The 22,083-nt window shown below is 47.4% G+C and overlaps 1 protein-coding gene across 1 annotated transcript in view; it reads right to left on the minus strand.

The window, feature by feature from the left end:
• The window catches only part of LOC137542311 (proton channel OTOP2-like), a 128,118-nt gene extending 106,677 nt beyond the window's left edge, over positions 1-21,441 (minus strand). The window contains exons 1-2 of the mRNA XM_068264136.1: positions 21,355-21,441; positions 14,870-15,330 (exon numbers count right to left, since the gene is read on the minus strand). Coding sequence (XP_068120237.1) covers positions 14,870-15,311 — 442 coding nt within the window. The 5' untranslated portion in view covers positions 15,312-15,330; positions 21,355-21,441. The remainder of the gene's footprint in view (positions 1-14,869; positions 15,331-21,354) is intronic.
• Positions 21,442-22,083: the final 642 nt, after the last annotated feature.

A 22,083-nucleotide genomic window follows, 5' to 3' on the forward strand; every position in this document is an offset into this window, starting at 1 on the left:
GCAGGCTATGGGGGTGCTTCAGTATAGGTAGCTGGGTAAGGGGGCTTCAGTATAGGAAGCAGGCTATGGGGGTGCTTCAGTATAGGTAGCAGGCTATGGGGTACTCCAGTATAGGTAGCAGGCTATGGGGTGCTTCAGTATAGGTAGCAGGCTATGGGGTGCTTCAGTATAGGTAGCAGGCTATGGGGGTGCTTCAGTATAGGTAGCAGGCTATGGGGTGCTTCAGTATAGGTAGCAGGCTATGGGGTGCTTCAGTATAGGTAGCAGGCTATGGGGGTACTTCAGTATAGGTAGCAGGCTATGGGGTGCTTCAGTATAGGTAGCAGGCTATGGGGTGCTTCAGTATAGGTAGCAGGCTATGGGGTGCTTCAGTATAGGTAGCAGGCTATGGGGTGCTTCAGTATAGGTAGCAGGCTATGGGGGTGCTTCAGTATAGGTAGCTGGGTAAGGGGGCTTCAGTATAGGAAGCAGGCTATGGGGGTGCTTCAGTATAGGTAGCAGGCTATGGGGTACTCCAGTATAGGTAGCAGGCTATGGGGTGCTTCAGTATAGGTAGCAGGCTATGGGGTGCTTCAGTATAGGTAGCAGGCTATGGGGGTGCTTCAGTATAGGTAGCAGGCTATGGGGTGCTTCAGTATAGGTAGCAGGCTATGGGGTGCTTCAGTATAGGTAGCAGGCTATGGGGGTACTTCAGTATAGGTAGCAGGCTATGGGGTGCTTCAGTATAGGTAGCAGGCTATGGGGTGCTTCAGTATAGGTAGCAGGCTATGGGGTGCTTCAGTATAGGTAGCAGGCTATGGGGTGCTTCAGTATAAGTAGCAGGCTATGGGGTGCTTCAGTATAGGTAGCAGGCTATCTGGGTGTTTCAGTATAGGTAGCAGGCTATGGGGTGCTTCAGTATAGGTAGCAGGCTATGGGGTGTTTCAGTATAGATAGCAGGCTATGGGGGTGCTTCAGTATAGGTAGCAGGCTATGGGGGTGCTTCAGTATAGGTAGCAGGCTATGGGGGTGCTTCAGTATAGGTAGCAGGCTATGGGGGTGCTTTAGTATAGGTAGCAGGCTATGGGGGTGCTTCAGTATAGGTAGCAGGCTATGGGGTGCTTCAGTATAGGTTGCAGGCTATGGGGGTGCTTCGGTATAGGTAGCAGGCTATGAGGGTGCTTCAGTATAGGTAGCAGGCTATGGGGGTGCTTCAGTATAGTTAACAGGCTTTGGAGGGCTGCAGTATAGGTAGCTGGGTAAGGGGGCTTAAGTATAGATAGCACATATCCTCCTCCCACCCCCCGCAGCCTCCTCCGCTCGCCCCCCTGCATAAAAAATGAGAAGCAGCCTCTCACCTCCAGCGTGGAGTGCAGTGCAGGAGACTTCTCCTTCACTTAATTGTTCCCCTAGTGGCCACCGGACCGGCTCTTACTAATGACGCGTAGTAAGAGCCAGTCACTAGGGGGAATGAGGAAGACTGCAGAAGGTCTGCCACTCCGGGCTCCACGCTGGAGGTGAGAGGCTGCTTCTCCTTATTTATGCAGGGGGCGAGCGGAGGAGGCTGCGGGGAGTGTGGAGGACAATTGCGAGCAGGTGAAGCGGCGGATGCGCGGCGATACAGCGTCGGAATTCGGCGGATTCGACGAGCGGTAAATGACGTCGGGATTTGAATCTACGAATCCGGAATATTTCCTAATATTCAAGGGATTCGTGGATTCGCCGGATTCATCGTCCCATCCCTAACAAAAACCAAACTAACTTAGATATTACCTCTTGTGTTATTCTTTGCACTTTTTTGGTTTTAAAGTCTACAAAAAGGTTTTATGTACATAATGTGACAAACAGACAAGACAAGGTTATTCATAACAAAAAAAAACTTTTCTGAATCAATTTGTTTGGAGTACTCCAATGCAGGGTGGATATGCTCTGTTACTTCTACAAACAAATACATAGCTGTCAGCCTTCTATCGTGGAGGAGCAGTGACCTAATTATTTCAATGTCTTGAGAAATCCTGATTTGTATACAGCAGAGTAGGAAGAGTGTTTCAGTTATACTAGGCAAACAGAAGTGATTTGCATATTACAATGTTGTTCTGCTTTTTTTTTTTGTAGCAAGTAGACAGTTGAAATGCTATACTGTTGCCCTGATGATGAAGACTAAAGACATAAAATAAACTGCTTTCTTTTGTGACTCCTCACTGATGGGAGTTTTTTTCCTTTTAAAGAGAGTCCGAGGTAGGCACATAAAATAAAAAAAAAGATGCTACCTGATCCGGAAGGCTGTGCGGATCAGGTAACCGCCATCCCTGCCGCTCCGTTGGCCTGCTAGGGCTCACCTTCACTTTCGTGACCTCTGGGGTCACGACGCTGGAAAGTGAGAGAGATTCTCTCTCACCTTGCAGGGAGAGGCAGTGTGCATGGCCAGGGAGAGACAGCTGCCCAATGGCAGTTGGGGAAAACCTGCAAGAACGCTCCCAGTGGGCATTTTGCGCAGGGAATGCCTCTACTCCCATTACCCCCCGGAATAGCGACAATTATTGTCACTAATTTTGGGGGGCTATTGCGTGGCGGTAGGGGGGGGCCCGAGAGTGGTTTGGGTGGCACAGAGGCATGTCATGAGGCAGGTAACATGCCTCTGTGTCCCATCTGCCCCTCTGCCACACCGCCTCAGGTTCTCTTTAACTTCCTTGCCGGTTATCCCGAGCTCAGGTAACCTGCGCAGGAGGATTTCTCAGGCCCCGCTGGGCCTATTTGCATATTTTTTTATTGCACGCAGCAAGCACTTTGCTAGCTGCGTGCATATTATGATAGCCGCCGATTCGCCGCTACCCACCGCGCCGCCCCCCCCTCTCCAGACCCCTTGTGCAGCCTGGCCAATCAGTGCCAGGCAGCGCTGAGGGGTGGATCGCAATTCCCTCTGACGTCCCTACGTCCATGACGTCGGCGACGTCATCCCGCCCCGTTGCCATGGCGGGATTCTGAACGGGATTTTCTGCTTTCAGAGAGCGCCGGCGGCGATCGGGTTAGGTAGGGGGATGCCGTTTGTCAGCAGCTATCATGTAGCGAGCCCTGGGCTCGCTACATGATTTAAAAAAAAAAAAGTGCTGCGGCGCCCCCTTGCCGACACAATTGGAATGGCAAGGGGGTTACGGCTTAGGTAAGCATACTTTTGATGAAAAAATCGGGGAGAGGGAACAGAGAGCCAAATATGGTGTAGTATAGTATTGTCAGAAAAACAATAAATTGTTTGAGCAAAAGAAATACTCACCAAGTATGTGGTAAAAAAGGCAACAACTGAGCAGACAGATGGGGATCATTACCATAACCTTGAATATTCAGGCATACACCCCTCCACCAAGGGTGGACAACAGTAGATATTAACGTAAAGTAAACAGAGGTGGCAAAACAAAGTAAAATGCATTAATAAGGTTTAAAACGGAGGCAGTGGTGGACTTTCCTCCAGGTAGGTACCAGGTACTCGTTGTCTATTTTCAAAATTGGTTGTTTATTCAATAAGAAAAAGTAACATCAACACTACCACTTCCTCATGCAAAAATTGTGGAGCATCTGCAACCGTGGAATGTCATGATCATGAAAGAGGTGCCCAATCATGACATTCAATTGTTGCAGATGCTTCACCAAATTTGCCTGAGGAAGCGGGTAAACCCGTGTAGCGAGACAGACTTGATTGTTAGTGAATGTTACGGAGCCTCTTAGTGGTTACCGTCTCCAGTGACACCCTGCCTCCCAAAATCATGCACCAATCTCAATTTATTGATTCCCCACAGACCAACGTGGACTAATGGGGGTAAGCAATTAGAAAGTATAGCACTAATCAAACACTTGTTAACTCAGCAAGATCATAACAGTAAAGTAATATGCTTTACACATTCAAAGTGCATAGAATGTGTATGTCCAATGTAGCAACCTCCAGTGTCACTTTAAAGAAGTGTATACTAGACTGGCACAGAATGCACCGTAGCAAAGGGATAAACTTCAGAAACTGCAATCAATACACGGTAGTAACCTCTTGCTCTCCTCCAGTGTCACTTTAAAGAAGTGCACTCTACACTGGCGAAAGACGCACAGCCATAGCAAATTGACAAACTTAAGAAGATGCAATCTGCAGCATAATACTATTAACCTTCCTGGCGGTAAGCCCGAGCTAAACTCGGGCTATGTCGTGCAGGAGGATATCTCTGCCCCTGGTGGGGCGATTTGCCCCATTTAAAGTGCTGTGCGCGCAGCTAGCACTTTGCTAGCCGCGCGCACAGCTTGATCACCGCCACTCTGCGGCGATCGCCCGCACGCAGTGGCGGAAGAGGGCCCCCCCACCAGAGCCCTGCGCTGCCCGGATCAATGAGTTCCAGGCAGCGCTATGGGCTGGATCGGAGGCGTCTGACGTCAGGACGTCTGCTGTTGTCCATGATATCATTCCGATCATCGCCATGGCGACAGGAGAAGCCAAACAGGGGAACGCGTTATATACACGTTCCCCTGTTTGCTATTGATGCCGGCGACGATCGCACTAGAGGGACACATGCGCCTTCTAGTGGTGTTTCATGTAGCTACCACTCTGGTAGCTTTACATGAAACAAAAACAAAAAAAAAAAAATGGATTTCTGCCTGTGCGCATGTGGCAGAAAAAATTAACCGCCAGGAGGGTTAAACTCCCGACTGGCCAGTGGGCTATAATGCAGTTCTGCACTTGGGGTACCCCTTTAAGGAACGTTAGGTGCACAGTTGGGCGCCTTGTGAAGAAACTGCAGCAGCAACTACACTCCTGATGTACTCAGCAACAACAGCATAGATGCCAGTGAGGTGAGAGGGGACAGGTTAACCAGGCTACAGTTCTGAATGGCAGGCTATGGCAAAACAGTCCTCACATACACTGTCCACAGTTTGTTGAAAGAGGAGTAGTATAACACCCAAACCTCTCAGTCAGGTTAATGCCCCTCTATCACTAGTGTTGTCCGGATCATGAACGATTCGGATCTTTGATCCGAATCTATTTTGTGAGTCGAATCATCCGAATCATCAAAATGAGTGATTCGGATCGCAAAAGGGGCGGGGCCAGGAGCGACACGCCCCCTCTCAGCGGGCAGGGGGGTCCTGGAAGCAGAGAGCTGAGATGGATCGCTCTGTTGGATGGGAGCCAGCCTTGCAGGGAGACAGGTAGATGAGGGGACATGGGTGCCACTGCCAGATATGTGTAGAGCACACGTACTGGCTGTAATGTGCTGCTCATTATAGGCTGTCTGTTCCGTAGTTGTGCACAGTGATCACATTGGAAACTTTTGGCTCAGCTCAGCACAGCTCAGTAACTTTGCAGTGCAATATGATCCTCCTAAACAGCTGCACTTTACTTTGGGGAATGCTTTCTTTCACTGTGCCACGTTTGCATGCAAAGTACACAGATGCACATATAGGTGAAATGTATGTAAAGCATATGATTGCAGCATGTGGGTATTGTGTGCAAACATTTCTGCTCTCTGCTCGTCCCTCCTCCCTTCTCTTTCCACTCCCTGCCCTCTGTCCATCTTCTCCCCTTCTCTGCGTGTCCACCCCCCTCCCCTTCTCCTGTCCTGCTAGTCATTTCACCCCCGAAATGCTTCCATAGTCAAATGATCCGAGATTCGGATCAAAGATCCGGATCTTTTCAATGATCCGATTCGAATCATCCGGATCATTGAAAAGATCCGAACTTCCCATCTCTATCTATCACTGCAAAGATAGTTCCTACCATGAGGTGCAGGGCCAGTCCCTGATAGTGGTCACTCAGCAGGTGTAGAACTTGAAGGCCAGAAGTTTTTGAGGAGAGAGACTGAGATTCACAATCTTTGTAATCCAGCTAAAATGGTTCCTTCTGAAGTCCACATGGCTTGTACAATCCAAACTCCACCAACCTCACAGGTTCACACAGTTCTGGTCCGGCAGCTGTATCCTTTCACCAAGATTCAGCAGCAGTATTCAGTTCAGTGTGCAGAAATCTGTGTCACAGCCAGGGTCCCTTTTTCACACTCAGCAATCAAATGGGGGCCAGTCTGATAGATCTAGGCCTGAAATCCAGTCTCAGTAACTCCAGACCTCTCTCACAGGCTCCAGAAACACCAGCCACCCAGCTCTCAGAAGCCTCTGCTCACTCCAGCCTCTCTTCCAGAATTCTCTGCAGTCTTAAAGGTACTATGCCCTCCAAAGACAGTAGTATACAACATAACAATAACAGCACATTATATGTACTGTAGAGATGGCCTGAACGGTTTGCCGGCGAACAGTTCCAGGCGAACTTCGGGGGTTCACGATCGCGGAGAACCACAAACTTTTCCGGAAGTTCGATTCGCCCCCATAGTACATTATTAGGGTCACCTTTGACCCTCTACATCACAGACAGCAGGCACATTGTAGCCAATCAGGCTACACTCCCTCCTGGAGGCCCTCCCCCCCTTATAAAATGCAGGCAGCGTCAGGCATTGGACTCACTCGTGTGCCTGCAGTAATTAGAGAAGGGAGAGCTGCTGCTGCAGAGAGAGCTATAGGGAAAGCTTAGTTAGGCTCTTGTAGGCTTGTTAGCTTGCTCCTTGCTGATACTTATTGCTAAAAAAGCACCCCTCAACAGCTCTTTTGAGAGATAACCTTGTTCTTGTGATCTTTTTTTTTTGTGTGTGTGTGGCCCACTTGCATTAAGGGGCCAAAGGCCAGCTGCGACTGACTGACAAGGATGTATACATCCTTGTCAGTCAGTCGCAGCTGGCCTTTGGCCTCTTAATTCCTACTGTGCCACTGCCAGGCCCAGCACATTCAGTGACTACCTGTGTGTGTGACAGGCAGCTGCACATTTGTAATCCCAATCACTTCACATGTTCACTGTTTAATCCCCCTACCTACCTACGTGAGCGCACGCATTGTTAATTCCTGTTCACGGTACGTGTGTATGTGACAGGTGTACATTTGTAATACCCAGCAGCACTGCATATACCTACCTGCCTGTTGTTAAGTGCACCCACCCACGTCAGCGCACAAAGTGTGATATTTAATACCACCAGTCACTGTACCTGTTCACGGTACGTGTGTGTGACAGGTACACATTTGTAACACCCATCACTGCATATACCTACCTGTTGTTCAGTGCACCCACCTACCCACGTGAGCACACGCAGTGTGATATACCACTCCGTGCATACCTGTTAAAGCGGAATATAACCCTGCATTTCAACTTTGCTTTAAAACATTATTTACAGCATATTATATGCAAAAAGCATTTTTTTTTTTACTAGACCAGCATTGGAAGGGTTAAACACAGAGGTTTTAAGTTCCGTGCAGACGTTCAGATAGTTACATTCTATTTAGTTAGATGTATCTATTGATAAACAGTTACACACTCTTTGGCTGTCCTCCAAGCTCCTTCTCAGTGAGAGAGATGAGTCACAATAAACACTTAAAAGATACATATTTGTAAACAAAAAGTATCTAACTGAAGTTCGGATGCGTCTGCAGAAATCTCTAGGGACTTTAAAGCCCTGTGTAACCCTTCCAATGCTGGTCTAGTAAAAAAAAAAATGCTGGTTGCATATAATATACTGTAAATAATGTTTTAGAGCAAAGTTGAAATGCAGGGTTATATTCCGCTTTAACTGCACCTGTGTGACTGTACATTGTATTAGTCAAGTCAGTGCATACCTTTCACTTAATTCCCCACGATATGGACAAAACAGGTAGAGGCAGAGGCAACCTAGAGGAAGGCCACCCAGCAGGTCTGTTCGAGGTCATGCTGATGTGATTTCGTGCGACCCTGGACCAAAGTACAGTGCTCAGAAGAAGGCACATCCCATCAACTCCCAAGATTGTCAGGACGTTATGACTATTTAACACAGAACACCTCATCTTCCGCAGCCACCAGCGCTTCTACTAGCACCACATCCGTTCCATTTGACACTTCGCAGGAGTTATTTGGTGGGGAATTAACGGATTCACAGCAACTACTATTACAACAAGATGAAGGCGCTAGGCAAGTTACACCACCTCATATGTCTGAGTTAGGCGACACTATGGACATAACGTGTGAGGAGGAGGATGATGAAGTACCTGCTGTTGTGCAGTTTATGAGGTGTCTGAGGCAAGCGAAGCTGGGCAGTATGATTATGATGATGACGATGATACGGATGTCATGTGGGATCCTAAGAGAAAAGATGACCAAGGGGACAGTTCAGAGGGGGAGTCAGAGAGGAGTAGGAGGAGACGAGTTCCTGAAAGAAGCAGGGGAAGCTCGTCGTCAGAAACAGCTGGTGGCAGTGTCCGGCGCCATGTATCACCACCTATGTACAGCCAGCCAACATGCCCTTCAACGTCAGCTGCTGATGCCACCATAGTGCCATCACCCCAGGGGGGCTCAGCGGTTTGGAAATTTTTTAGTGTGACTGCCTTAGATCGGAGAAATGCCATCTGTTCTCTCTGCCTCCAAGAATTGGCCAACATCCACTTAAGGACAACTGCCTTACGAAGGCACATGCAGAAAAGGCACAAACTGCAATGGGAAGAGCACCTGAGCAAAAGCAGCACACAAAAGAAAAGCCACCCTCCTTCTCCTCTTCCTCCTTCAGGTGCAGCATCGTCAGCCGCTTTATCCCTTGCACCTTCACAGCCACCCTCCTCCACTCTGTCTCCCACCTTAAGCGGTTCCTGCTCCTCTGCCCACAGCAGCGAAGTGTCCATGAAGGAAATCTTTGAGCGGAAGAAGCCAATTTCTGCCAGTCACCCCCTTGCCCGGCGTCTGACAGCTGGCTTGGCGGAACTGTTAGCTCACCAGCTGTTACCATACCAGCTGGTGGACTCTGAGGCCTTCCGTAAATTTGTGCCCATTGGGACACCGCAGTGGAAGATGCCAGGCCGCAATTATTTCTCTAAAAAGGCAATACCCAAACTGTACCATGAAGTTGAGAGGCAAGTGGTGTCATCTCTGGCACACAGCGTTGGGTCAAGGGTCCATCTGACCACGGATGCCTGGTCTGCCAAGCACGGTCAGGGCAGGTACATTACTTACACAGCCCATTGGGTCAACCTGGTGACTGCTGACAAGCAGGGAGTACGTGGCTGTGCAGCAGACCTACTTGTGACACCTCCACGGCTTGCAGGCAGGCCTGCTGCCACCTCCTCTCCTCCTGCTACAGCCTCTTCGCTGTCGTCATCCTCCTTGGCTGAGTGGCCGTTCACCTCTACTGGTGCTGCGATCTCCTCTCCAGCTACACAGCCCCAGCTCCCCAGGGCCTATGCTGCATGCCAGGTACGATGGTGTTATGCCATCTTAGACATATCTAGCCTCAAAGCAGAGAGTCACACTGGAGCAGCTCTCCTGGCTGCTCTGAACAAACAGGTGGATCAATGGCTGAACCCGCACCAACTGGAGATCGGCAACGTGGTGTGTGACGACGGCAGCAATCTCATTTCAGCTTTGAATTTGGGAAAGTTGACACATGTACCCTGCATGGCACATGTGCTCAATCTCGTAATTCAGAGATTTGTGTCTAAGTACCCAGGCTTACAGGACGTCCTAAAGCAGTCCAGGAAGGTATGTGGGCATTTCAGGCGGTCTTACACGGCCATGGCACACTTTGCCAATATTCAGCGGAGAAACAACTTGCCGGTGAGACGCTTGATTTGTGATAGCTGGAATTCGACCCTCCTGATGTTCGACTGCCTGCTACAACAGAAGAAAGCTGTCAAACAGTATCTCTACAACTACAGTCAAAGGACACGGTCTGGGGAGATGGGGATGTTCTGGCCTAAGTACTGGACACTGATGCGAAATGCCTGCAGGCTCATGCGGCCGTTTGAGGAGGTAACAAACCTGGTGAGTAGCAGCAAAGGTGCCATCTGCGACTTGATCCTATATGCCTTCTTCCTGGAGTGTGCCGTGCGTAGAGTGGTGGATCAAGCTGTGGAGGAGTGTGAACAGGAACGGGACTGGGAGGAAGGGTTGTGGGATCAATTCTCAGCAGAAGCAGATGATTCCTCAACACCTGCGGCAGCACAGAGGGGGGAGGAGAAGGAGGAGGAGAAAGAGTCGTTTGGGGAAGAGGAGTCAGATAATAAGGAAGGTGTTGTTTTGGAGGAGGAGGATGAGGCGGAAGAACAACTGCAGCAGGTGTCGCAGGGGGCTTGTGCTGCTCAACTTTCTTGTGGTATTGTTTGTGGCTGGGGGAGGAGGAGAACTTAGCTGACATCACTGAGGAAGAGCAAGAGGAGATGGATAGTACATCTGCATCCAACTTTGTGCAGATGGCTTCTTTCATGCTGTCCAGCCTGTTGTGGGACCCCCGTATAAAAAAGCGGAATGAGCTGTACTGGGTGGCCACGCTACTAGACCCTCGGTATAGACACAAAGTGGCGGAGATGTGTCTAAATCACCAGAAGGCAGAAAGGATGCAGCACTTGCAGAACAAGCTGGCAACTATGCTTTACAATGTGTTTAAGGGTGATGTCACAGCACAACGCAATAAAGATACCACTGCAAGTAATCCTTCTTCCATGTCCACGCAGGCAAGGACAGGACACTCCAGTGATCTCATGGTGATTTCGGACATGCGGACATTCTTTAGTCCAACGCCTCGCCTTAGCGCTTCCGGATCCACCCTCCACCAACGCCTCGACCGGCAGGTAGCCGACTACCTGGCCTTAAGTGTGGATGGAGATACTGTGAACAGCGATGAACCCTTGGACTACTGAGTGCGCAGGCTTGACCTGTGGCCAGAGCTGTCCCAATTTGCCATCCAACTTCTGTCTTGCCCTGCCTCAAACGTCCTGTCAGAAAGGACCTTCAGCGCAGCTGAAGGCATTGTCACTGAGAAGAGAAGTCGCCTAAGTCAAAAAAGTGTTCAGTACCTCACCTTTTTCAAAATGTATGAAGCACAGATCCCGAAGGTCTACTGCCAGCCCGAAGACTAAGTCAGTCCCCGCACACAGCATCTGTGCCTGCACACCATGTGACTGCCTGCCCCATGACTAAGTTGCTCTCCACACAGCATCTCTGCCTGCAGGCCGCTTGACTGCCTTTTTCGCCACCACCAACAGGGTCCAGGACTCCAGGTGGATTCCTGAATTTTTAAGGCCCCTGCTAGTAGCGGTCGCTAACAAAAACAATAACAATTCTTTCTGGTGCGTGTACATGCCTGCCTAATTTTTCTGGCTGCACTGTGGCTGCAACAACAAAACAAAAGGCGTGTACATGTTTCAATTCCCCTTCGTGATCGTTACCTTGCTGCAGTGAAGGGGCTTGCGTATCACAATGAAGCAATGACCGACGGCTATATGAGTGTCTCGGGGGGTGGCACACCAAAGATAATAAGGTCGTTGTTTCATTGTGGACAGACCAAATTCGATCAGCTGGACAGTCACTGTTGTTCTGTCATTGAGCTACCTCAGCCTGGTGACCATATGGGCTTGAAAACCGTTATCGCCTGCACTCTCGCCATGGTGCGCACCAGTCCAGCACGGCCGTCACAACACAAACAGCTGTTTTCGTTGCGTTACACAGTGAGTTTGGTGTGTCAGTGTGAAGCAGTACTCTAATTACACTCCCTGATTGATGTATACACATGCAAGATGTTTTAAAGCACTTTAGGCCTCCAATTTAGCATGCAATGTGATTTCTGCCCTTAAAACGCTGCTTTACGTCAAATCCAGATTTTTCCCTGGGACTTTTGGCGTCTATCCCACTCATCCATGCAAAAATTTAGATGTTAGACCCCTTGAAACATCTTTTCCATTACTTTTGTGGCCAGCATAAATGTTTCTAGTTTTCAAAGTTCGCCTCCCCATTGAAGTCTATTGCGGTTCGCAAAAGTTTGCATGTTTGCGAACGTTTGCGGAGGTTCGCGAACGCGGTTCGCGAACCAAAAATCGGAGGTTCGGACCATCTCTAATTATATGGTGTTACACCCGTGAAACACGTCACAGTGGAGTTAGTATTGATGTTACATTTTCTTATTGAATAAAGAACCAATTTTGAAAATAGGCATTGAGTGTCCGACTACCTGGAGGTAAGTCCACCACTGCCTCCCTTTAAAACGTTTTTTAACACATTTTACTGTATTTCAGTCCCTCTGTTTTTGTGATGAAACAAGGTATCTCTTAGTGAAAGCATATTGTTGGTTTGTATGCGTGCATGTATGTATGTAACATGAAAGCAAGTTTGGACTTGAAATGGTGGTAAGAGGTCACATTTGAGAACTGTAATGATTGTCCTGCTTATATGGTCAGCCTCCATGGTGCAAATCCATGATTGGTGTACTGCAGTATATTAAAAACGTTTTTTTTACAAAAAAAAAAAAAACAAAGACCTCACCACCACCCCCACCACCGCAAAACAAAAAAAAAACCCAAAACCTTTATAAACCTTAATAAAATATTGTAAAGTCCTAAGAAACTGCGCTGGCAATAAAGAACAAGCTGGAGTAATGTCCTGTGGAGCGCCTCTTAAATATAACAACAACAAAAGACACCAGTAAGTATAGCACTCAGTGCCACCTGGGAAAAACAAGGCCAAAGTCCTTTTGCACTGGGCGACTGCAGGAGGCTGGTAGAAGTGGTAAGTGAAACTGTTTTTTTTTCATTCAGTTTAGGTGCCCTTTGCATATTTCTTGTATTGATTGAAACTAAGGGCTGGGTCACATGGACGCTTGTATGACCTTTACTGCTGGCTGTGGCATTAAGTGCAGCCCATTTTAATGATTGTAGCATTGTTTATTACCAATCACCATCGTTCATGCAAACGCTAAGTTTTATATCTCTATTTTTCCTGTCGTCTGTCTGGCCATTAGGCAATCCTGGAAGCAACATGAAGTTCCCAGGATTGTTCTTCTGTGTCCCCCTGTGGGGGAGAAAAATGCAGCAGGCTGCCAAAAGCTGCTACATGCTTTACTGCAAGCATGGGCGTCTGCACATAGGGGCAAAATGGGGCGGATGTGGCCCTCAGCCGCCTCCCCCTCAGGCCGTCAGTCGTCTTCTCCTGGGCGTCCCGCTGCATCCCAGCAGCCAGCGTCAGACCTTAAAATCAGCCAGTGACCAGTGAGTGCAGGCGCTAGGACTTCGTGGACACTGTACTGATATGCGGAAGTAACATTACTTCTGCATATGCAGCACGGTGTCCACGAGGGTACCGTGCGCCTACTCTCACTGGTCGCTGGCAAATTCTGAGGTCTGACGCTGTCTACTGAGATGACTGTGAGTGAGATCCTTGTCACTAAACATGGGGGACACCTGTCACTACCTAAACTGGGGGGCACCTGTCACTACCTACACTGGGGGGCACCTTTCACTACCTAACCCTGGGGATTACCGTCACCACCTAAACTGGGCAGCACTTGTCACTAAACATGAGGGGTCCCAGTCATTGCCTAAAACTGGGGGCACCTGTCATCACCTAAGCAAGGGGGTCCGTGTCACTACACATGGGGGATCCCAGCCACTACCTAAACTGGGGTGCACCTGTGTCAGAGGTGCTCACAATCTAATCCCTATCATAGTCCTAGTCTAATGTCCCACCATTGCCAAGTTCACGTAAATTTGGCTCCATCCATGACCACACCCACATCCTGGTCCATGGCTGTGCTGCGCCTATACCCCCATTTTTCAGCATGCACCGCACAACTATTCCACCCCATTTTATGGCACTTGCGACCCCCCCTTCTTCTACGGTCGCACGCGTGTAGAAAAACATTTAGCTGACACACCATGGGGTGCCTGTGTTGACAGGCCCTAATTATTTTAATGTCATGAGCGATAAAATGTTGTGAAATGTAAGTTAAATACATACATAATTCGGACTTATTCACACATGTATGATGGCCATGGTATAAGTAAATGCATTAGTAGATCGAATTTGACTAGCCATACACAATATAATAATAATATAATACACAATACTGTATAATCTGATAGAAAATTCTTTATACAATCTGACCAACATCAACTGTATGTAAGATTTATACTACCTACTGTAAGTGACAGCAGCATAGGAGAAAAGTAATTTATAGTTAATTTTACTCTGGAAGACACATACTTCTTATTTGTATGTAAAACAGAGAAACCGAGAGCCCAGTATAGTGTAGTACGTATTGGAAACAGGAGAAAAAATGACAAGTAAGTATTATACTCACAAACATGGGTTACCGCTTAGGTAACCACTGTATAGGCAGGTGGGGAGATTTAGACCTGTCCCCACTCAGGAATAAGATGTCGCTCTCTGAAGAAGGAAAAAAGGGTGTATCACCCTTCCACCAGGGTGGAATATTTTTATCATAAGATGTACAGAGGCGCCAAAAGGATAAATGTATGCTAAAAGGTTAAAATATTCGGGTGGCGGTGGTGGACCGGTCACTCCCAAAAAGGACACGAAATTGTCACTTAGTTAAAAGACAATTTATTCCCATACTCCACGAACAGTTCGCAACGCGTTTCACGGGCACAGTCCCACTTCATCAGGCAATAAACATATGGAGTATCACACAGCTATAGGTCCAATGCACGCTTGGCACCTCTGTGCCTGTGAAACGCGTTGCGAATTGTTCGTGGAGTATGTGAATAAATTGTCTTTTACCTAAGTGACAATTTCGTGTCCTTTTTGGGAGTGACCGGTCCACCACCGCCACCCGAATATTTTAATCTTTTAGCATACTTTTATCCTTTTGGCACCTCTGTACATCTTATGATCTTATTTGTATGTGTTTACATGTAACTAACATTTTACAATTTTAGTGATAGTGGTCCTTTAATACAAACCTCTGGTAAGAATGGATAAAGATTGGACAACCAGATTGTAGAGAGTATGGCCAGCATTAAAATAACAGATATATTATTTTTAATGTATGTGTTTAGAATATTGGAGCCTAATTACCTCTCAACCATACAGGTCCTGCATGTGAATCTTTATAGAGAACTGCATTTTTTCGGCATGAAAAGTAGAATTGAAATATCATCCAGAAAGTGGAGAGGAGCATAAGGATAACTAAAAAAGCTAAGACTTCTGTGTCCTTCACAGTGACTTCTTCTAGGGAACCACTGCTAACTAGAACACAGGCTATAAGACCCACATTAATAGCCAACAGAGCAGACAGCAGACGGCCCCCTTTCTTCCAGACATCTGAGTTAATTGGCTGACTTCCAGGCTCATGGTTTAGAGCAGGCACGTCCACCTGGACCACTGAAGAGGCCAGTGTTGGAGCATCTGTGTTAGAAAGGGGTACTGGATCTTCATGAGCTACATGATTTACATGTATATCCTGACTAGCAATCTGTGGCACTTCTAATTCTTCTTGGGGTGTTTCTGTATTGCCCATCTTCTGCTACTGACCAAACCTGCAAAATACAGAAATTAATGTAGTTAGTGAATTGTTCAATGAGGTTCCATATCTTATTTTTTAAATTCTTAAAGGGACTCCAAGTAGTGCCCGAATTTAAAAAGAATACACTTTACCTGGGGCTTCTTCCAGCTCATCATAGGCGGCAAGGTCCCGCGGTGTCCTCCTGGCTCGTCTCCTTTAGCCTCAGCCGGCCCCCCTTATCGGCATCACCCGGCAACACCCGTGCCTGGTGTCATCACGTCGGCCGGCGTGACAGGTCTGCGCATGCGCGGATTTTCCACGCATGCACAGACCTGTCATGCCGGCCGCCGTGATGACGCGAGGCGGCCGTCGTGATGACGCATTGCGTCAATAACCAGGAAGACCTGGCCGACACCAGGTCCGGGTGTCGCCGGGTGACGCCGATAAGGGGGGGGGGGGGCGGCGGAGGCTGAAGGAAACGAGCCAGGAAGCCGTCGCGGAACCTCACCGCCTACGGTGAGCTGGAAGTGGCCCCAGGTAAGTGTATTCTTTTAAATTCGGGCACTCCTCGGAGTCCCTTTAACTGCTTTGTAAAACTATGAAAATTAATGTAGAAAGAACAGAGGCGCCAGCAGGATAAAATCAGGTAATAAAATGTTTAAAAGGCGCCAGGTGTTACCCGGACCTTTTACTGTTGTATGCTCCTATGTTATATTGCCTGAGGAAGCAGGTTTACACCTGTGAACGCGTTGCGACCCCCTTGGAGTATGCCAATAAAATTTATTTAGATTTGAACTGACAGTTTATAGTGTCTGCTTACAGGAGGTAAGTCCAACCGCTGCCTCCAAAGCACTTTTAAACATTTTATTACCTGATTTTATCCTGCTGGCGCCTCTGTTCTTTCTACATAATATTAATTATCCACCCTTGGTGGAGGGGGATACCCCTTTTTTCCTGTCTACAGAGAGCGACTTCTTATTCCTGAGTGGGGACAGGATAATCTCCTCACCTGCCTATACAGTGGTTGCCTGGAGGTAACCCTGCCTTGTGAGTATATATATTGTACTCTTTACATATATCAATTTTTGCAGTACTTACTACACTATATTGGGCTCTCGGTTTCCCTCTTCTGTATATGAAAATTAATGTCTCCTTAATTTAATCTTTGTAGTTCAATTTGTCTTACTGACATCACAATGCAGTATATACTAAATCTTTACTGCCATTGTTCCATTACAAACCAGGGAGAAGGGAAAGAGTTAACACGGTAGGAACAGTCATAGCAGTTTTAATTAACGAAGACCTTTAGACATTTAATTTAAATGCAAATATGTCCAATAAATCGCATGAAGAATTCAGAAAGGTCACAGATCGTAACTTTCAGCTGTACAGAGAATCAATATGTTACTGCAGATTTTTTTTTTAGTATAATGTCAATGGCATTTCTGTAACCTTTGACCCTTGATTGATAATTATATTGTTGCCAGGAACATGACAGAATATTTTCAGTTCCTTGAAATATTAGATATCCACAAAGACCTATTCACCTTTGTCTCATAAATAAAGCTTATTACCTGGTATAGGAAACCAAAAAGTCACAATTAAAGTGGCTGAAGCTTTTATTCACTTAATAAAATTATCAGTATGAAATACAAATGATGTGTAAAACAAATCTGCAATAAAGGTAGCAAATGGTAATTTGAAAAAATAAAAACACCCTTTATAACACTCTGCTCCACTGAAGCAAATAGTGTTCTCCACTTAAACGTTGCAAATGTTTTTTGGCAATTCAGAAAGTGATGATTAGCCGGATTTGCCCATTGCCAATATGACAATCAGAATGTATAACTTGTCACCACAGAAAAGCGGTGATCACAGGTAGCTGGTGATTTCTTATTAAAGTGGCAATCAATTAAGCTAATTGTCACATTTATTTAAATATAAAAAATACAGTTAGTTCAGTCGAAATAATGCAAATTTTCTAATGATTACCAGGTTACCATTTCTATAACTTGGCTTTCAAAATCAAACCTGTGTGAAATGTTTGCTTAATACATTAGATGCATGTACAGTATATATTTTATGGTGCATATTCACTAAATAATTCACTAAATAAATCCATGGATCAATCCATGGAACCTAGTAAAAAACTGCATCCAAGCCTTCTTTAAGGGCTGGTGCACACCAAAAACCGCTAGCAGATCCGCAAAATGCTAGCAGATTTTTAAACGCTTTTTTTATTTTTCTATGGCGTTTTGCTAGCGTTTTGCGGATTGCTGCTGCGGTTTTCAGTATAGTAGATTTCATATATTGTTACAGTAAAGCTGTTACTGAACAGCTTCTGTAACAAAAACGCCTGCAAAACCGCTCTGAACAGGCGTTTTTCAGAGCGGTTTGCGTTTTTCCTATACTTAACATTGAGGCAGAAACGCATCCGAAATCCAAAAAATGCCTCACCCAGGCATTTTTCGTTTCTGCAAAACGCCTCCCGCTCTGGTGTGCACCACCCCATTGAGATACATTGACCAAGCAGATCCGCAGCCGCAAGCGGATCTGAAAACGCCCAAAAAGCCGCTCGGTGTGCACCAGCCCTAAATGCAGATATAGAATTTGCCACAACTACTTCCTGTGGTAAAATATTCCACATTTTATCCATTCTTACTGTAAAGAACCCCTTTCGAAACAGATGGCATGAACCTTTTTCCTCCATATGCAGATCAAGCCCCATTGTCCTTTGTCCAGGCCTTGGGACAAAAAGTGTATCTGCCAAGCTTATGTATTGCCAACAATGTATTTATACATGTTAATCAGGTCACCCCTTAGCCACCCTTTTTTCCAAGCTTAATAAACGTAGTTTGCCGAACCTTTCTTGGTAAGTGAAACCTTCCACTGCTCTGATTAATTTACTGGGAGGGAAGAGATGCCCCCAAAAACACATAGGTCAGCAGTGATGATAAATAATATAAACTTGTTTACCTCAAAAAGAAGACAGCAACTTGCATGCAAGGAAAAAGTTTGTATTGGACACTACACAGATCAATCTGTGTAGTGTCCAATTAAAAAATCTTTTAGTCAACTCCTCCTTCTAAAGTGCGACCCTTAAAACCTGCAAAGAAGATCTTAGAGCCCAAGTGAGGACGGGTCTTCCTCACTCCTCACTTGCCTTTATTCTGTGGTTGCTAGTCTTATATAACCCCCAACTTGTGAGAATTATATTTACACATTCCTACTTCCTAGTGTAACATAAATACTACTCTATATGAGGCTTCTGGGTGAAGCAGGATGCTTACCTCTGCGTTCTGCCTGACCTGAACACCTCCATGGACGTAATGTTATTACCTATCTATAGTGGCGCACCGGTATTTACAGTGTAACTTGGGTGCCGGCGACAGCCAGACCTCAAATTACTTCTCCCTTTGAGTTGCTAGAACTCAGAAAGGGAGGAAAGGTATTTAACGCCACTTGTAATCACAGTTGCAAGACAAGACAAGACAAATAACATTTATATTGCGCTTTTCTCCTTGCGGACTCAGGGTAAGTCGTCATTTGCATGGGTGTAGGGCCCACGGTCGTAGGGGTCGCCGTCGCGACTGGGCCCGCCTCCTGAAGAGGCGAGGGGTGGGGGCTTGGGGGTATGCCTGGCGCTGGCAGTGGCCGTTTTGTACGAGATGGCGGCCGCCATGTTTTGGGCGGTGGTCGCCGCTCGTAACACTCAGCTGTCAGCCAGCACTTTGCTGAGGCTCTGTCCCATCCGCCCCCTGCCCAATCAGAAGCACCTGGCAGGGGGCGTGCCTGCGATTGAACTGCAAAGGCAGGGGACTGGAGAGAGCGTGAATAGCTCCATCCCCTGCACGTGGAGGAGATGCCTGCCCGGCGCCCGCTGAACTATTGCAAAGGCAGGGGACTGGAGAGAGCGTGGATAGCTCTGCCCCCTGCACGTGGTGGAGATGCCTGCCCGGCGCCCGCTGAACTATTGCAAAGGCAGGGGGCTGGAGAGAGCGTGGATAGCTCTGCCCCCTGCACATGGTGGAGATGCCTGCCCGGCGCCCGCTGACCCCCGCTGAACTATTTGCCTGCCCGGCGCCCGCTGACCTTGATGGCAACTCAGCCTGACGTGCAACACCAAGCTCAGGAGGACCAGGTTCCACCAGCCTAGTGCAGCCAGCTGCCTCCTCCACAGTCCAGTGTCCTCCCTCAGCCTGGCCCTGGCTCCCTGCCACACCACCCACTGCCACACCACCTAAGGTGCCAGCCTGGCCAGAACTAGCCACACATGCCAGCAGCAGCAAGTAAGTGTGTGTGTCAGCAGTAGCAGGTGTGTGTGTGTATATATATGTGTGTGTGTGTGTTTGTGTAGCAGCAGTGTGTGTGTGTGTGTGTGTGTGTGTGTGTGTGTGTGTGTGTGTGTGCGTGTGTGTGTGTCTGCAGTAGCAGGTGTGTGTGTGTCAGCAGTAGCAGGTGTGTGTGTGTGTATATGTGTGTGTCAGCAGCAGCAGCAGTGTGTGTGTGTCAGCAGCAGCAGCAGCGTGTGTGTGTCGTGTCAGCAGCAGCAGTGTGTGTCAGTGTGTGTGTGTGTGTATGTGTGTCAGTGTGTGTGTCAGCAGCAGCAGAGTGTGCATGTGTCAGCAGCAGCAGTGTGTGTGTGTGTCAGCAGTGTGTGTGTGTGTGTGTCAGCAGCAGCAGCAGCAGGTGGGTGTGTGTCAGCAGCAAAGTTTTTAAACGTAAGTGTGAATCGGGCCTTATGCTGGGAATACACGGGTTGATTTTGGGGCTCGATTCTGCACCCAATCGGTTTTGCCGCTCAATTCTGTGGGCAATTCTCTTATCTTCCGCTCGTTTTTCTTATCTTTTTCCATTGTCCCCAATGCAGAATCGAGCGGCAAAACGATCGGGCGGCAGATCGGACGTGTCGGAAATTATCTATCGAGCCATCTTATCAGCTCAGAATCGAGCCGCCTATTCCCAGCATTAGGTTCGGGCTGATCTCTGCTACTTTCAATGTGTACAGTATAAGCTATTATTCTGTTCCTGTACTGCTAGTAAACTAGCGGCAGTGTGTGCTGATCTCTGCTAATTTCAATGTGAACAGTATAAGCTGTTATTCTGTTCCTGTACTGCTAGCAAACTAGCGGCAGTGTGTGCTGATCTCTGCTACTTTCAATGTGTACAGTATAAGCTGTTACTCTGTGCCTTTACTGATAGTAAACTAGCTGCAGTGTGTGCTGATCTGCTACCACCAGAGTGTACAGTATAAGGTGTTGCTCTGTGCCTGTACTGATGGTAAACTAACTGCAGCGTGTGGTGATCTCTGCTGTCTCCAGAGTGTACAGTATAAGCTGTTACTCTGTGCCTTTACTGATAGTAAGCTAGCTGCAGTGTGTGCTGATCTGTTACCTCCAGTATCTACAGTATAAGGTGTTGCTCTGTGCCTGTACTGATAGTAAACTAGCTGCAGTGTGTGCTGATCTCTGCTGCCTCCAGTATGTACAGTATAAGCAGTTACTCTGTGCCTGTAATGATAGTAAACTAGCTGCAGTGTGTGCTGATCTGTTACCTTCAGTATGTACAGTTACAGGTTACACTGCTGTTAAGTTCATGTAACTTGGTCCCACCCATGGCCACGTCCACTCCCTGCATGGCCACACCCATTTTTGCCATGGTGCACTGCGCACGCCGCAGATCCTTCCCACCCAGTGCCCATTGTTGCCCCGGATCTTTTAGGATCCTAGCAATGCCCCTGTTTACTATAAACGGATTCTACTGTAATACTTTAATTCCTTCAGATTGGCATCTTGCCCTATTTCCTCTGGGTGCTGCGTATGTTTGCAAATTGAACGTGCCACCCATGCTGTTGCAAAGCTGAATTGATATAGCCATGCCATGCACAGCTAAAGGGATTCGGATATGTGTGTGCGTCGAGTGTTGTGGGGGGGGGGGGGATGTTGTTTCCGGGGGGGGGGGCACATCCAGATTCCGCATCGGGGCCCAGAGGTTTGTAGCTACGCCACTGGTCACTTGGTTCACGTTGCGCCCATCTGACCGTGCACCGAGTACATACATACGGCTCCTGGGGGCTCTGTGTTTTTCTGCTTTTCTGGAAAGGACCCTTGGACTTCTCCAGACTCCTCCCTACTTTGATTAATTTAGTTGCCTGTCTTTGTACCTGCTTTAGTATGTCAGTGTCTGTCTGTTAAACTGTATCCCATACTCCAGATGTGACTGTGATTTATACAGAGTGAGTAGTATGGTGGTGTGGTGGTTAGTGCTCTCACCTTGCAGCATTGAGTCCTCAGTTTAAATCCCAGCCAGGACACTATCTGCAAGGAGTTTGTATATTCTCCCAGTGTCTGTGTGGGGTTCTTCCAGGCACTCCAGTTTCCTCCCATATCCCAAAAACATACAGATAAGTTAATCGGCTTCCCTCTAAAATTGGCCCTAGACTACCATATATAAACTACATGAAACATATATAAACATTTGACTATGGTAGGGATTAGATTGTGAGCCCCTCTGAGAAAATAGTCGCACCTTTAACTATACTGTACAGACACCTTTTATTCCTCTTTTTGGGATGTAAGTTTGGCTGGCAGAGAGACATTTGTTTAATTTGCATGTTAAGTCTCCCCTGCTGTGTTGATTACCATAATTAGGCCTACCTGATAGAGGGGTGGTGGTGATAAACTCAGCAGGCCAGACTATTTATAAGCACACAGCCAGTCAGGCCCCTGACGTGTCAGGCCTCAGTGTCCAATCCGAAGTGTCGTTCAAAGTGTCATGTAGATGACAA

The sequence above is a fragment of the Hyperolius riggenbachi genome, chromosome 12 (assembly GCF_040937935.1).
Source record: "Hyperolius riggenbachi isolate aHypRig1 chromosome 12, aHypRig1.pri, whole genome shotgun sequence".
In the NCBI taxonomy this organism is placed as follows: domain Eukaryota; kingdom Metazoa; phylum Chordata; class Amphibia; order Anura; family Hyperoliidae; genus Hyperolius; species Hyperolius riggenbachi.